General features: G+C 45.4%; 1 protein-coding gene across 2 annotated transcripts in view; it reads right to left on the bottom strand.

The window, feature by feature from the left end:
- Window positions 1-17,494, bottom strand: part of PGAP1 (post-GPI attachment to proteins inositol deacylase 1) — a 707,270-nt gene that overhangs the window by 624,541 nt on the left and 65,235 nt on the right. For both annotated transcript variants that reach the window (XM_088456228.1, XM_088456226.1), the window contains exon 3: window positions 14,183-14,358. In XM_088456228.1, coding sequence (XP_088312354.1) covers window positions 14,183-14,358 — 176 coding nt within the window. The remainder of the gene's footprint in view (window positions 1-14,182; window positions 14,359-17,494) is intronic.

A 17,494-nucleotide genomic window follows, 5' to 3' on the forward strand; every position in this document is an offset into this window, starting at 1 on the left:
AAATGGGAAGATTGTGGGCACTGAGTGGGATGTGGGAGCCACATAACTGCTCAAACCCCAGTTGCACAGACTGCATGTGTGTATTCCAATGAGCACACAATTCTGTGAATTAGCAGCTCCACCATTTTGTGAGTAACAGCAATCTCATTCTGTGAGAGTCCTGAATCTGCAGTTAACCACTTGGTGTGATTGCATACCAGATCTGTATTGCGCAAGGAACACGTCCATTAAGGCGTCAGCCTTAATGATCGTAATTTCATTGCTTTTTGAAGTTTGAGTGGCAGAAAATCAATAGGTTTTGTGAATTTTCAGATCATGTCTAAGTAGCCTTAATGGGACATGTGAAACCGTAAGATTTTTTGTCTATGGAATTTCAAAGCTTTTTTTAAAATTTATTAACTATCAAGGTTTGGATGAGCAAACCAGGCCACCTGCAGGGGAGAAGGGCAACAAAATGGTACACTAATGCAGCTGGAAGAGGGGACAGCACACAGGAGGTTTGTGTTGTGTGGTGCATATGACTATATAAATATTGTCTTAGTAGTACTACAGGTCAAAGCAGGCATCCCCCGCATACTGGCACTTGGAGAACCACAAGTAACAGCAGGTGGGGCACTAAGGGGCTGCTGGTACCTATAGTACCCCTGCAAAATAAATATTAAAATAAAACAGACAGACACCATTTTTTAAGTATTTTATTTAGCGGGACATTCACCTTGGGGGCGGCAGCCTTAAGCTCTTTTACATGGCTGCTGCTCCCCCAGGACTTCTATGGAGTCTTCACCTGGAGGGCGACGGCCTTAAGCTCTTTTTCCTGGCCCATCCAGGGCTTCCGCGGCATCTTCTATCTTGTCTTCGGCAGCTCTTCTCTGCTGCCTCCCTCCCCGCCGCCGACTCAGTGCACGGCAACTCGCGCTGGCAATATTTAAGCCAGCCAAGGGGGCATGGCGATGACGTCGCAAGCAGTGATTGGCTCGCGGTGGCCATCTTTGAATTTCAAAAATGGGGCTGAGGCGCCATTTTTGAAAAGGGCACGCTCGGTTCTCACCATTGAACTCAATGGCGAGAACCGCTCATTGGCTGAGAGGCGGAAGGCTCGCCTCTCTCAGCCAATGAGCGCTCCGCACTGGGATTTCTGGACTGAAATCCCACAGCGGAGCTGTCATTCGGGTAATAGTGTCCTTAACTACTAATGTCCGTGGGCTCGGGTAATTTGTGTTTTTTTTTTGCCAAGACCCAGGATTTGCCTACTTTGGAACGAAGAGGACAGATCCACGCATAGGAGGAGGAGAGTATGACATTTTTTATTACAGGTACTCCTTTGGATTACCTACTGGAGAAGAGGACAGATTGGCTTCAAGGATACATAGGTGAGTATGTGAGATAGTGTGTATGCATTTGTGAGTACATGTGTGTGTGCATGTATGTTTTAATAAAATTATACTTTTCTACGGTGTGTGTTGTGTTTTTTTAATTTTGCTTTTGCTTTGGAACTACAGCTACCAGCACGCCCGTAATGCCCCGCATGCTGATACTTGTGGTTCTTCAAGTACCAGCATGCGGGGGAGGCTTGCTGGGAACTGTAGTTCCACAGCAAGAGACACTGGGGTGCCCTGGAGAGGGGGACACCTTTATTGGGGAAGTCCCCAGGGATCCCCAGCCTGGGGTGACTAGCGGTCAGGGGTGATGCTGCGGCTGGGGGGCCCGGTGAAAGGGCTCCCCTGGCTGTGGCATCAACCCTCCCCCACGCTAGAAAGAGTCAGGTGCTGATTCTGGGAAATACAGGGGGGTCCTACGCATTTTTTGCCCCTGTATTGCCAGAACCAGGACCGGCTCAGAGCCCAGTGCTGGTTGCGCTAAATACGGGGGACCCCTACGTCATTTGTCCCACGTATTTTGGCAACCAGGACTGGTTCTGAAAAGCCTGGTGCTGGTTGTGCTTCATACAGGGGACCCCTACATTGTTTTCCCCCTGAATTTAGCACAACCAGTACTGGGGCTCCATAGCCCGGGGCTGGTTGTTTATTTGGGGAGGGGGCCACGCCATTTTTTTCTGTTTTTATTTTTAAACACAGAGGCACAGACGGGGTCTCACTGACCCGTCCGTGCTTCTGTGTTTGTTTTTTTAAAACACCTGCAGGTATTACAGAATTTTCAGATCCGAGCCTGCATCTGTGTACTGCTACCTCCCCCGGGTCCTAACGCCTGCACCACCACCGCCGCTAACGCCCGCTACCGTCCCCGGTTCCCAGCTGCAGCTAATGCCCGCTAACCCCTACTCCCTCTCCCCTGCATCCCGGCCGCAGCAAACGCCGGCTTCCTACCCCCCGATTCCGGACCCCACTACTGCCCGCAAACGACATCCATCTTGCTGCACCCAAGTGAAACCACTATGACTACACCTGCTGGAGGCTCCTACTGAGGCTGCACAACAAGTTGAAAAGTCTTACCTCTACAATGGAGCATTCTTGAGGTAATAGTTTAAAAACTAACTTTCTAATTTACCTGAATCCCAAAAGCGCGTACCCTGGCATAATAGCTATCTAATAAAACAAACCCCCAAGTTTAATTTCCAGCCCTACCCTGAGTTATATGGCTTCCCAAAAATCCCCCATAGACTATAGCAGAAAAGGGTTCCTAATTGAGAATGTCAGAAAAAAAAGTGACAGTTGGAGCTTTAGATTACCCCCATGTCCATGTCCTAATTTTTTATGTTTTTGCCCTGAAATTTGGCATGCAGCACCCAGTGACAGTTCTACCCGGCCATGCCAAATTTCAGATCCGTACCTCTAATAACTTTTGAGGTGTAGCCCCTTGAACACCCTGCCCCCCCCCCCCTCCGGAATTCTCTATGGAGAAATCAGTTATTTTAGATGCAGCCTTAATATAAGGGCATGATTGCGCCCTTATTATTATAATAATAATAATAATAATAGATAGATATCTACATACACACACATACATATACACACACACACACACCATGTAAAACAAAGCAAACATTTTTTTCTCACATCAGAGCCTGAATGTTTGGTATGGACAAAAGTCTCTAGAGCCTAGATGAAGATCTTATTCAGATGGTGCGTTGCACTTTATACAAGGTTTATAGCTAGTCCAGTTTCAAGATAACAAAGCTGCAATATGTTGTAAATTACACTATATGGCTTGAAACATCTGAAGTGTCTCTCTAGGCTTGAGATGATGACAATATATTAGCTATAAAATAGTGTTAAATGTTGTGTTCAATTTTAAGTGAAAAATTACTCCTACTCCGGAGTATGTTTAAGACTGGAGCAACTCCCCAACATTGGTAATCCCAGGGTACCTTCCGATTTGGCCACAGTATATAGGCAGCAGCTTATATTTATAGCATCTGTCTCATTCCACTCATAGACAAAATAGCCACAGCGCTCCGCTGTTTTGGCTAACCTCGCTTGATTAGTAGCTTATATTTATGAGGTCTGTCTCATCTCACCGATATAGACTAAATAGCCACAGCGGTCCACTGTTTTAGCTCACCCTGCTTGATCACCAAATCCTGGCTGTTCTCCGTTCGAAAGGGATACCTTGATAGCAAGTGGATGATTTGTTAGCCGATCAGACTCCCGACGCTGGAGCGCTTGTGAGCACAGATACTGCCGGGCTGGAAGCTGCAGCAGAGAGGGAGAGAAGGTCCTGTGTCGCGGGCAGATGGATATATTGGCTCCGTGCTGTGGATAGATAATGTCCCCCTGGTTTGGCAGCATACAGGTAGCTCAACGTGTTTCTGTGTATTCAAACACCTTCATCAGGAGCGTGAAGAGATTCAGAGACTCAGTTGCACACAGATCTACAACAGTCGCATATGAAATTAATGGGTACAATCTACTGGTGCATCCTAGTTGCGTTACATTGCGAGTTAAGGCACATTTTCATCAAAAAAGACACCCGATGCTAGCAGAGTCTCACAGAACCTGGCGCTCCACGAGGGGCTTATTGGCGCGACTGCAGCAAAGACAAGTGAGGACACATCAGCGAGACGGCACTTAGGTTTTCATTTTGAAAAGAAAAAAAAAAAGGGATCACACATTCACACTAGGGCGATTTAATTGAGCGCAATATTGAATAGCTCCAGGGATGAGCTTCCGAAGCTATTCAATTGACAGCTCTGTAAATTGACTAAACTATGGCCGAAATGTTGATTTCTGGCTTAGAGTGTGCACAAACAGCATCGTGGCCGGAACTTAAGTTGGAGAAAGCTGGTTACCGCTACTAAATATTGGCTTAAGGTACAGTAACAGACAACTCCCTACTAAATACAGGGCACAATGCAGTCAACTGAATAGCTCTGAAAACTCCTTCCTGGCACTATTCAAATTGCACTGAATTGAATCGCCCCCACAGTGAAGACTTGAGTGTATCATTATTGCCACCACAACTGTATACTTTTGTGGGAGAACACTGTATGCACACAATAATCTAAATATTTCAGTAGCATTTAGTGCATTTTCAACAAAGGCTTCAGTAGCTTTTAGTGCACAGATTTATCAGAATGTTTCCGTAGCATTTAGTGCACAGATTTATCAGTAGCATTTAGTGCACAGATTTATCAGAATGTTTCCGTAGCATTTAGTGCAGATTTATCAGTAGCATTTAGTGCACAGATTTATCAGAATGTTTCCGTAGCATTTAGTGCACAGATTTATCAGAATGTTTCCGTAGCATTTAGTGCAGATTTATCAGTAGCATTTAGTGCACAGATTTATCAGAATGTTTCCGTAGCATTTAGTGCAGATTTATCAGTAGCATTTAGTGCACAGATTTATCAGAATGTTTCCGTAGCATTTAGTGCAGATTTATCAGTAGCATTTAGTGCACAGATTTATCAGAATGTTTCCGTAGCATTTAGTGCAGATTTATCAGTAGCATTTAGTGCACAGATTTATCAGAATGTTTACATAGCATTTAGTGCAGATTTATCAGTAGCATTTAGTGCACAGATTTATCAGAATGTTTACATAGCATTTAGTGCAGATTTATCAGTAGCATTTAGTGCACAGATTTATCAGAATGTTTCCGTAGCATTTAGTGCACAGATTTATCAGAATGTTTCCGTAGCATTTAGTGGAGATTTATCAGTAGCATTTAGTGCACAGATTTATCAGAATGTTTCCGTAGCATTTAGTGCAGATTTATCAGTAGCATTTAGTGCACAGATTTATCAGAATGTTTCCATAGCATTTAGTGCAGATTTATCAGTAGCATTTAGTGCACAGATTTAACAAAAGATTTCAGTAGTATTTAGTGCACAGATTTAACTAAATGTTTCAGTAGCATTCAGGGCCTGATTCAGACCCGCTCACAAGCGGGTCGATGGTGGCCCAGTGAACATGCGCACAACGGAGCCGGCTCCGACGCGCGCATGCACGAGACCCGGATAGCGACAGGCAAACCGTTGCTCCGGGCCTCGTACCAAAGGGGGCGTGCTGTCGATGTTGAGTGACAGCACGCCCCCTTTGGTGGGCGGGCTGGGGCGTGGCTGCCCAGACAGAGGCGTTCCCATGGGAACGCCTACCGTCTGGGGCCGGCCCCACTGACATCACAAGTGATGTCAGTGGGAGTGCTTTCGGCTCTGTTAGAGCCGAAAGTACTCTGGGGCTTGCGGCAACGAGACCCTACCACAAGGGTCTCGTCGCAAGCCCGATGATCGCGATGGTCTTGACCATCGCGACCATCTTCCTGGCTGCTTGCTATAGCTGTGGGTGGTCACTCACAGCTATGCGAGGGGCCAGGAGGTCGCACTGAAAAACAAGAAGGACGGCCCTGATTCAGAGCGAGCACTCTGTCAGAGCGTCCGGCTCTGAATCAGGCCCTCACACATTTAATAATGTTTTAAAACAATGGTCAAAAAGCCAAATGTCTATTGCAAGTAACAATTTTCAGTGTTTGTTTAAATTGAATACGGTTTAAAAAATAGATATATTCTGCAAAGCAGACCCAATTTATCTTTGGTCATCAATTTGTTATACCTGTATATATCAAATACAAAACTAAACGTGCCATAAATCTAGCATAATTTACTATTACAGAGGTATAGATGGGTCCTCTTACGTCTAGCCTCCTTGCACGTTAAACAGCCCTTCTAGTTGCGCCATGCTGTGGCGTGACTCGGTAGCGTAGAGCGTCTTTTGTACTGCTTTTTACCTTCAAATGCGTCTTATTCACACAGCGATGATAACACAAGCAGCTTCTGCTGATTAAAATGATATGCAGCATGCCTATGTTCTCCGAGTACGGGTGTAACTGCATGCAAAACGCTACGTTAGTGTCAGCAGCTGTACCTCCGTAACGTAGTATTTCACATGCAGATACACCCACAGACGCACAGAACATAGGCATGCTTCATATCATATTAATCAGAAGACGCTGCTTGTACCATCTATTTGCATCGCTGTGTGAATAAGATGCATTTGAAGGCAAAGATTTGCACAAAAGGTGCTACCAAGTCAACGAGAGCCTCTGCGTTGTGTGGCGCGGCTTGTAGCACACGGAGGATAGATGTATGTGGACACATCTGTAAATATTAAAAAAAAAAAATTACATCTTGTCCTCTCAAGTTTTTTGTTTATTTAACAGAAATTGGATACAGGACTTTGATACACCATCATAGAATCAAACAACCACACAGATTCCAAATCATCTGAATAAAGCTTAGATAAAAAGAAAGGAATTGGGGCGGAACGAAAATTAAGTTCTTCACTGCAGTTCCACCTCAATACTAGAAACAGCCCTTTCAGATTACCGTTTAGCCAATTAGGGTGATGTTTGCAGTTTATAGGGATGTAACTATTCGAGTCGGTGGGTTTAGCAAAGTCTTTAGTATGTACAGATGTGTCCACATACATCTTACCTCCCTGCGCTACAAGCCGCCTTAAACTAAACCCATGAGCGCAATGCGACTCGGTAGCGCCAAGCATCTTTTTGTGCGACCTTTTACCTTCAAATGTGTCTTATTCGCACAAGCAGCTAGTGCTGAGTAAAATGATATGCAGCATGCCTATATTCTGGCATTTGAAGGTAAAACGTTGTACAAAAAGAAGCTCGGTGCTACCTAGTCATGCCACGGCATGACGTGACTAGAAGGGCTGTTTAACAGGCAAGGAAGTAAGATGTATGTGGACACATCTGTAACACATTATCCTTTATATTGCAAGATCCCAGAAAATTTATTGAGATATTATTAATCTCAAATGAAAGTTTTATGTTCTTAAAAATATTAAGTTTTTCACAAAAATTCTGTAGTTCTGTTGTAGACCCCTTCCAGATGAACATGATGTCATCAATAAATCTATACCAGGATACCAAGTTCGCACCCGCAACCTCTTTACCCCAGGTTCGGGAAGGGGCTGCGGATGCACAAAAACCTGGCTCTGCAGGCCGCCATGCGGGGGGGGGGGCACGCTGTGTGCGTTGTCTGCATCCTGAACCCCTGGTTAGCGGCCTCCTCATCAGGAGGAGTCAATAGATGGAGGTGAGAGACGGGGCCAGAGCACGTATACAGCCTGGTACAGGTGGGAGGGGGTGAGAGTGCCCTCACCCCTGTGTGTGTACTGTATGTGGGGGCCCTCACCCCTGTGTGGAGAGTGTGAGTGCTGTCAACCGTGGGGGGAAAACCAGCATGATGGCCGACACCAATACCTGTAGGACACCCATGACTGTCTGTTTTGGGATTATATCAGGCCACAAATACCTATCAGTAGGCTTGTAGAATAGTCCAAAGTGCTTGTAGTGATAGCTGCTTTACATAAATAATATACCTGTCCATACTCGCCAGCCCATACCTGTCCATACTCGCCAGCCCGGCAGCATTGTGTGACAGGCAGCCTGTGCATCAGTTTGGCTCACAAACAGATTTATAAAATACTGCAGAGCCGACTGAGCTCCCCGCAGCCAGCGTACTAGAATGACAGGCAGCCAATCAGATGTCACTGCTGCCGGGCCCTGGTGAGTAGAGAGAGCTGCCCACAACACACTCCTTCCTGCTGGTAGTATATAAAATCAGTGTCTGCATTTCTTTGACTTCAACACCCCCAGTCTCACCACCAGGTAGATCTGTTAGTGACAAGTAAATATATAAAAAAAATTGCATTATCTACCCCCAACCCCCATGTGTGCCTCTGCCCCAACCCCCATGTGTGCCTCTGCCCCAACCCCCATGTGTGCCTCTGCCTCACAAACATTATCTGATATGATTTGTTGTGATATCTACAAGGTGGCTGTTATTTGGACTGTGGGGTGTTCTCTCTACTACCTGCCTTCTGGAGACTGAATTGGGAAACCTGCACCCAAAGTTATCTGGACAATCTAAGGCAAGATGGAGGAGGAACCCTGTTTAACTACTGGGAGTGGAGATATGCTTATTATTTCTTTTTTTAGGAGTATGATGTAGTAATAAACTTTTATCCATGTGTCCGGCAATGCTGCACTATTTTTCTTGTCTTTTTCGGTTTACCTTTGGAATTTATTAACTAACATACGGGGAGTGGATCAAAGGTTATGTGACAGTACACAGAAAAAGGAAAAAAGCGAAAGCCAGGGAACATGCAAAAGTGTCCTAAATGATAAAAAGGAAAATATAACTAATCTCTAAAGGAACTGTGGGCCTGATTCCAGAGCCGGACGCTCTTTCAGAGAGCTCGCACTGAATCAGGACATTTTTTTTGTTTTTTTGCTTTGTCCTCCTGGCCGCTTGCATAGCTGTAGGTGGCCACCCACAGCTTTTGCGAGCAACCAGGTGATGGTCGCGACCATCGGGGCTTGCGACGAAACCCTTGTAGTAGGGTCTCGTTCCCGCAAGCCCCAGTGAGCTTCCGGCTCTAAATAGAGCCGGTAGCTCACCACTGACATCACTGGTGAAGTCAGTGGTGCCTCCCACAAACAGCAGGCGTTCCTTCGGGAACGCCTCCGTTTGTGTAGCCGCCCCCCCCGCCCGCCTCCAAAACAGGGCGAGCTGTCAATCATAATCGACAGCCGCCTTGTTTTGGTGCGAGACCTGTAGCGACGGAGCGCCCCTCGCTGGCCGTGTCTCGCGCAAGCGCACGCCGGCATGCGCAGTGGGGGACCATCTACCCGCTTGCGAGCGCTGTGCACTCGCGAGCGGGTTGTATCAGGCCCTGTGTATCAACGCTACTATGGGACATTGTGTATAATGTATAATTCTATTTGGAGTTTATGAAGTCTCCATTTTCTAGTCTTATAAGCAGCAAATCACCATTTTTGCGCATTGTGTGTTATACAGGTTGAGTCTCCCATATCCAAAATTCTTGGGACTAGGAGTATTTTGGATATCGGAATATTCCGTATTTTGGATTATTTACATACCATAATGAAATATCTTGGGTATGGGACCCAAATCTATGCAGAGAATGCTTTTATGTTAATATACACCTTATACACACAGCCTGATGTTCATTTTATGCAATAATTTTAACAATTCTGTGCATCAAAAAAAGTTTGTGTACATACATAAAATTTATATTTCATCTACACCTAATACAAACAGCCTGAAGGTTATCTTATACTATATTTTTAATAATGTTGTTCCTTAGACAAAGATTGTGTACATTGAACCATCAAAAAGCAAAAGGTTTCACTTTCTCAGGCATGCTAAAATATTCCGTATTTCGGAATATTTTGATACAGGAGACTCAACTCGTAGCTACAAAAGCAAAATTTGTGCAAAATTTAAAAAGGTCGTCATCATTATCATGATCAAAAATGAAAAGCCACTTTAGCTCTGAGAGAAATAATAAGAGTTATGGCAGAACATACCTTTGTTAACTCTTTTTCTTCGAGGTCCATAAGGTCCACAGGAACTAAAGGAGAAAAAGTGTCTTTGCTGTCAGCCATCGCAAGTCCACCATATCCAAGGGTTCAGAGGGAGGCGATTGCAGTGCCCTGAGAACCAAGGATAAATCCCACGGTGCCACCGGAGGGAGAAATAGAGGTTGCAGCCGAAGAACCCCTTGTAAGAATGTTCCAACATCCGGCAGATGGGCAATTCTCACTGCACCAAACTGACAAAGCAGAAACCTGGGACTCTCAAGGTTGCCAGTCGAAGACCTAAGTCTAATAGAGCCTGAAGAAAAGCATGTACTCTTGAGACCTTGAACACCTTCGGATCATATTTTCTGTGAGAACACCAAAGAAAATATGAATGCCAAATTCTGTGATAGATGCAGGCGGAAGCAGGGTTCCTTGCCCTCAGCATTGTCTGGATCAGAGAGGCAGAAAAACCCTTGGCCTTTTAAGACGGAAGACAAGAGCCATGCCGCCAAAGCCAGCCGAGGTAAATCCTGATATAGGCAGGGACCCTGCATTAGCAGTGGAAATGGACTGTCTAAGGCTAGACATGTCAGATCAGAGAACAAATGCCTCTTGTGCAAGGCAGGGGCTATTCGTATTATCCTGTCACCCTCTTGCTTGAACTTTCTGATTACTCTTGGGAGGAGGGAGATTGGAGGAAACCAATATGCTAATCTGAAGTCCCACCTCACCACCAGAGCATCCACGAAGGCGGCTAAGGGGTCCCTTGTCCTGGACCCATACCTAGGGACCTTGTGGTTGTGATGTGACGCTATGAGGTCTACGTACGGTAATCCCCACTTGTCCACCAGGATTTGAAAGACGTCCGGATGAAGAGCCCATTCTCCGGCGTGTATGTCCTAGGGACCTAGTTAGTCCGCTTCCCAGTTGAGAACTCCTGCGATGAATATTGCCGAGGTTGCTGGAAGATAGCATTCTGTCCACAACAGAATTTCTGCCACTTCCTTCATGGCAGTCAGACTTCGTGTGCCTCACCGATTATTGATGTAGGCCAATGCTGTCGCATTGTCGGACTGAACCTGGACAGGCCTGCCCTGTAGGAGGTCCTGCGCTAGTATGGGTACTCTGTGCACTGCACGATGCTCTAAAATATTAATTGGTATTTTAGACTTTCCTGAACCATCCACCTTCCCTGAAAGGTGCGTCACCGCTCCCCATGCTCGCTAACTTGCATCTGTGGTAAGAAGCACTCACTCTGGTACCCATAACGAACGACCTTTGTTTAAATGAGTTGTCTCCAGCCACCAGGTGAGGGATAGCCGGACCTCTGGGAATTGCAAATTATCTGAGACTTTATCCAATGATACGAACCATCCCAATGAGCCAGGACCCATTGTTGCAGGGATCTGGAGTGGAACTGGGCATAGGCCACCATATCGAATGTAGATTCCATGGTGCCCAGCACCTGCATAGCCAAGTGTACCGACACTGTTTGCATGCAGAGAAGACTGCTCACACGAGACTGTAGTGCCACAATCTTGTCTGGAAGAAGACTCCTCTGTCCCAGAGTACAGTAACGTCCCCAAATGCACCATCTGCTGAGTTGGAGAACGACGACTTTTTCCAATTGATTACCCAGCCGTGCTCTTGTATGCAGACAATAGTCATCTGTAGATGACATTGTAACATCTCCTGAGATTGTGGTAATATCAGGAGGTCGTCCAAATATGGCAGTATCCTGACTCTCTGTCGCCTGAGACGAGTCGTCATGACTGCCATTATCTTGGTAAATACCTGAGGAGCTTTGGCTAGACTGAAGGTTAAAGCCTGAAATTGGTAATATTGCGGATCTACCGCCATCTCAAAAAGAATTGGTGGGATTGAGCAATTGGAACATGCATATATGCATCTTGTATTTCCAGGGATACTATGAAATCTCCAGGCTCCATGGCCAGGATAATTGATCGTAGGGTTTCCATATGGAATTTGGGCACCTTGATGAATCTGTTGAGAGATTCAGATTTGGTTTTTGAATAAAAAAAATATGAATAATAACCCCTTCCCTGTTGCATCACAGGGACGGGGACTATGACTCCTGACTTCAGGAGGGCCCCAATAGACTCCCGGGTAGGCCATAGCTACTTAGGTTTAGCGCACACGGGGGGGACTTAGGGTTAGGCACCCCCCCGGGAGGGTTAGGGTTAGGCTAGGGGGAAGGAGTTTTAGGGTTAGGCACCCCCCCTGGGGAGACTTAGGGTTAGGCACTCCCCCGGGAGGGTTAGGCTAGGGGGAAGGAGGGTTAGGGTTAGGCACCCCCCCGGGGGACTTAGGGTTAGGCATCCCCCCCGGGGGACTTAGGGTTAGGCAGCAGGGAAGGGGGGGTTAGAGTTAGGCAATTACAGGGGGGATTAGGGTTAGGCACTTGGGGGGGCGGGGGAGGTTAAGGTTAGGCACCTCTAAGGAGAATTAGGGTCAGGGGGGTTAGGTTAGTTATTACTTACCTTACGACGATCGGGATTTCCAGCGCTGTTGGGCTGCTGCTGCCGGGAAACGTGCAGCCGCCGGTATTTCATAAAGATTCCTTCCTCTATACTGAGGACAGCTCTAAACGCTCTCACCAGAGAGGGGACATCCACAAGGGACTGATGGTCTTCTTCCACTGAGTAAGACCCAGAACTCTGAGTAACAATCTGCTGAGGAGTCAAGACTCTTGAAGCAACGACTGGCGAGAACCTCTCTTATGCCCCTGCTTTACCACTACAGGTCACTCTGCCTGCTGAGAGGCTATACACAGCGGCATACTCTGACAGTTAACCCAACAGGAATTTATGGAGGGCATACACATAGAAGGATACACATGCTGTGCACACCCCATAGCATGAGGTAACACCGCCGCAGCAGTATGACAAAACCTGAGGCAAAATGGCCACCTAGGGTGACTCTAGTGCTGGTACAGATGTACCGGATAGGGCAGATGGCTGTTTTACTGTTACTACACAATCCATCCTGTATAACATCCTGCTCAGACAGGCCTGCAAAACAGGACTTACATGTTCTCAGCACTGGCAGTTCATCCTTCTCACCTTTACCTCTAGACATGACAAATGTGTAAATGGTATAAGGTGTACAGTATAAATGCAATGTGACGATTATCAATGAAACACCTCACACACCTGTACAGAGGGATGGGGAGAAACACAGTGATAGGTATACCTGACAGTTTGAAAAAACAGGCAGTATAAATACAGCAGCTAGCATTACAGTCACATACAATGCATAAATACGCACAATTGCTATTGCAAATGGACTCTGTATCAACTAACCAGCCCAGAGGGGGTTATGGTAGGATGTAGAGCGCTATATACCAGGCCCACGGGAGACACAGACCAAAACCTTTTGAGACCAACAGCTTCAGCAGTACACAGTGCGACCGTCTCAATACACGAGGTGGTCAGATATAGTAAACCAGACGCAGGAATCCGTACCCAGAAGTATGAGTCTGGGGGGAGGAGCTGCCGGGGGAGCGCTATCTCCCCTAGGCTGCGATTTTGACGGCCGGGTACGCTGACCTCACAGTAGCAAGGCGCTAACTAGTGCGCTCCTGGTGCGTCTTACCACCTGTCCCCGGCAATAGACGATATGGTCTCGCCCGCCTTAGTGAGGACATGTTACACGAGGCCTTCACCTGCAGCCGCCTCCGACGCGTCTCTCCACTGGAGGCCAGGACTGGCACGCACGATTCCTCATGAGGAATCACTTACCTGACATCTCCGTGATCCGACTGCAGTTCGGACCTCAGCAAAAGTCGCTGCAAAGCCACATTGAGGCGTGCCGAAAACCTCTGGGCATATAGCGGTACTGGTGTTTCGGCGCCGGAGGAGGCAGAAGGAGTCGCGGTACATGCGTCATTGTCGGCGCCTGGTACCGCTAAACTCTTTAGTTCGAAATTGAAGGTAAATAACGAAATAAAAAAAACTTGGGACTGCCTATGCAGTCCCGCTGTATAACAGGTGCAACTGCTCTTGCCGCGCACCAAACAAAAAAACTGAATGCCTGTGGCTGGGGGCGGGGTATATAGGGAGGAGGACCAGTGCATGCTTGGAGCTCCAAAGCTGTAGCTGTTTGGTGCATTGGATCGCTCCAACTTCATACCCCAAGGTAGTTCCTGTGGACCCTATGGACCCTGAAGAAATACTCTTTCTACCCCTTTTAGCTTAACTGAACAGAAACCCAATTTCAATTTCTAATCTATGGAATTAGTTATTTTTGGTATTTTGGGACGTCAGTATCTTCGTGTATGTTCCCACTGTACCCCTCAAGTATTGTAAAATCTTTCAATAAAAATTATGATTAAAGTAGTAATCTTCATAAATCTTACCTTATAAAGGCGTAGTATTGCTTTAATGCAAGTATGGACAAACTGGGTTTGCCTTTGTAGACTGCCACCGTACAGTGCAACAAGCTCTTCATTGAAATTCACACTGAAAACATTGAAGTGATAACTATAATCAATGTTCTCAGCTTTTCGAAGGGTAATTGAACCAACAGAACGAACTGTGAAGAACAAAAAAAAATAAAACAATTCCTTAAGTCAGCCATCTTTAATTAAAGTATGTATACACATAAATTGATAATCATAAGAAAGACACTCAAAAATAAAATTTTAAATAAAACTTATCTTATAGAAAATACATTTTTGCCCAGGACAGGTTCGGGAAACCCATGCCTGACTATGTCATAGTTAATGAGAGGTTCGGGAACAGCGTTCCTGCTGAAATCTAGCACTGATCGATACAGATAGATCGACAGACAGATTTGGTCAAATTTGTTTGTACCTATCCACTGAAAAAGAAGAACCAACATCAAACTGACAAAAAGTAATGGTCCGCCAGCACTGTTTATTCCATATATAATAGAAATCAGACTTTGCATTTCATTTAACAGGATTTATTAAATAGTAAAACAAATGAAAAAGGCAATGAAAGAATGAATGAATGATCAGACCCTTAACTCAATATTTTGCACAACGTTTAGAGGCAATCGCTGCAATCAAGCTATTTCTGTAGCTCTCAATGAAACTTCTACACCGGTCAAGAGGTAGTCTGGCCGACTGGTCGTGAGCAAACTACTCCAGCTGTCTCAAATCTGATTGGTGCTTTCTCCAAACCATAGTTGTTCAATAGCATTCAGATCAGGGCTCATGGAAGGCATCTCTAGAATAGTCCAATGTTTTGCCCTGATCATTTCTTGGGTGCTTCTCTTGTTGTATGACCCATGACCTGCGACTAAGACAGAATGACTTTATAGATTTAATTGTGCCCTGCACAGATTCCAAACATCCCATGTCAGATGCTGCATAGCAGCCCAAACACATATTCGAGCTTCCTCCATGATTCACAGTTGGTATGGTGTTCTGTTTTTTTTTTTTAAAGCGTCATCTTTACGTCTGAACTTAGAGCCGTTATGGCTTACCAAAAAGCTCCAGCTTTGACTAGTCTGTCTAAAGGACATTTTCCCAGAATCATTGTGGCTTGACAATATACATTTTATGTTGAGTCCTATTTGGTCTTCCCCAGAGCCCACAGTTTCACAGAACGTGGTGAGATACCTTGACTTTGGAGTTCAGCTTGTATTACTTTGGTATAAATAGAGCCAAGGAAATCATCCAGTCACAATACACTTCTGTTTAATCTGGAGTTGATTTTCCTCATCCTGGGAGTGTGGCTACTGTCCCGTGGACTTTTCACTATTTATTAATATTTGCAACTGTGGTCACAGGAACATCAAGCTGCTAGGCAATGATCTTCTATGCATTACAATTAACATGCTTGTCTTTAATGTTCTTTCTGATCAACTCAGACAAGTCTCTCCGTTTCTTTCTTTGGTCCATGTTCAGTGTGGTGCACACGATGATACCAAACAGCAGAGTGATTACTTTTCTCCATTTAAATTGGCTAAATGAGTCATTAGAAGTTTGAAGACAATTATTATCATCTTTTATTTATATGTGCCACAAGGGGTCCGCAGCGCCTTACAAAGTAGAGAAACAGTATGAAAAAAAAAAAACAGTGACTTACTGTACAGAAGATTGCAGGACATGGACATAAATAAAAATTGGTGCATAAGCAGTCATAATACGCAGCAGCGCAACAGAACCCAAGGAATAGAGGTATTGTAGACCATGGGGATGAGATGATGGTATGTGAGGGAAGGCAAGGCACATGATGCAAGACAACCGTGCTCATGAGAGCTTACAGTCTAAAAGTGAGGGGCAGACAAACAGGGGTGACACAGAAGGAGACAGTGAGCAAGGGGCAATGGGTTAGTATGAGAGTAGGAAGGCTTTGATAAAAAAAAAAAAAAATAGGCGGTCAGGAGAGCCCATTTGAAGTATTGTAGAGAGAAATAGGTCTGATAGAGAGAGATTTCTAGAGGAAAGAAGAAACACGGGCAAAGTCTTGGAGGCGGGAACAGGAGGAAGAAATCAGTTGGGAGGAGAGACGGTATAGATTTGTTGAGTGCAGTAAACGGGCGGGAGTGTTAAGGGAGTAGAGATGCAGTGTGATGCCAAGTCGCCAGAAGCACATGCATGCTATGACACCTGCCCCCCCCCCCCCCCCATGTCCATACCCCCTTCCTCCATATTTCAATGACAAAAGTGAAGTGTCTTTGGGGCCTATTTGCAGGATATCACCGAAACACCCACAAATGTTAAGTATACCCCAAATTAATGTACCTGGGAGATATCTGCTGCAGTCCCCTGTTTTCGCTAGCAAAAGCGAAAATTGGTAACCTTTGCAAAAAAGCAGTCCCCCAACTCGCTTGGCCCTGGTAGCAAACGCCATCTCCAGATGGAATTAGCCGCTGTAGTCTAAAGGCTACATTCTGCAAGATACACCGGAGATGGATCACTCCCAGACATTCTCCACATGCTGGGCCAGGAGACAGCTCATGTGCAGTAGTGCGGATGGTCCCCGAAGGAGAAGTGAATTGGTAGCATTAGTGATCACTTAATTTCTAACTCACTCCAGGGACGTGCTCCTTTTCGAGACACTGTCCCTGTGTGTGTTTTTTAACGCACCTTAATTTCTATTTGCCAACGATAAGAAATTATAACTATCTGATCTAAGACCCGTAATCAATACATATACCCAATGACTGAATGCATCTTACTTTATAGTTTGCAGCCTTGGCAATCTGCTTCACCTTTGTTGGTGGCTGGGGAGCGGAGTCCATCCAAGTGGAAAGTTTGAATATATACGAGTATTAAAAAAGTTTTTTTTTAATAAATTACTAAAGACATTCAGTGTGTGTTTTGTCTTTATTTGAAAACTATTTTACAGACTACAAGCACTAGCAGGCCCTTAATGTCCGGGCATGCTGGAACTTGTCGTTCTACAAGTGCCATCATGACGGGGAGGACTTGCTGGGACTTGTAGGCCAATTAAAAAATATAAATATATATTAAAAACACTTTAATTACCATAAAATTGAATTGGAACTGTACAGGTAGAATCGAATAGGAACCGATGTAGCACAATCGATGATGTAGAACTGATAAAGCAAGATCGGATTGGAACCAATGTTGTAGAATTGAAGATATGGAACTGATGTAGCATGATCGGAATGGAACCGATGTTTGAAGACAGATGGATTGGAACCGATGATTGGAGACAATCAAGTTGTAACT

Source organism: Taudactylus pleione, unplaced genomic scaffold (genome assembly GCF_031769625.1).
Source record: "Taudactylus pleione unplaced genomic scaffold, aTauple2 ptg000690l, whole genome shotgun sequence".
NCBI classification, from domain to species: Eukaryota; Metazoa; Chordata; class Amphibia; order Anura; family Myobatrachidae; genus Taudactylus; species Taudactylus pleione.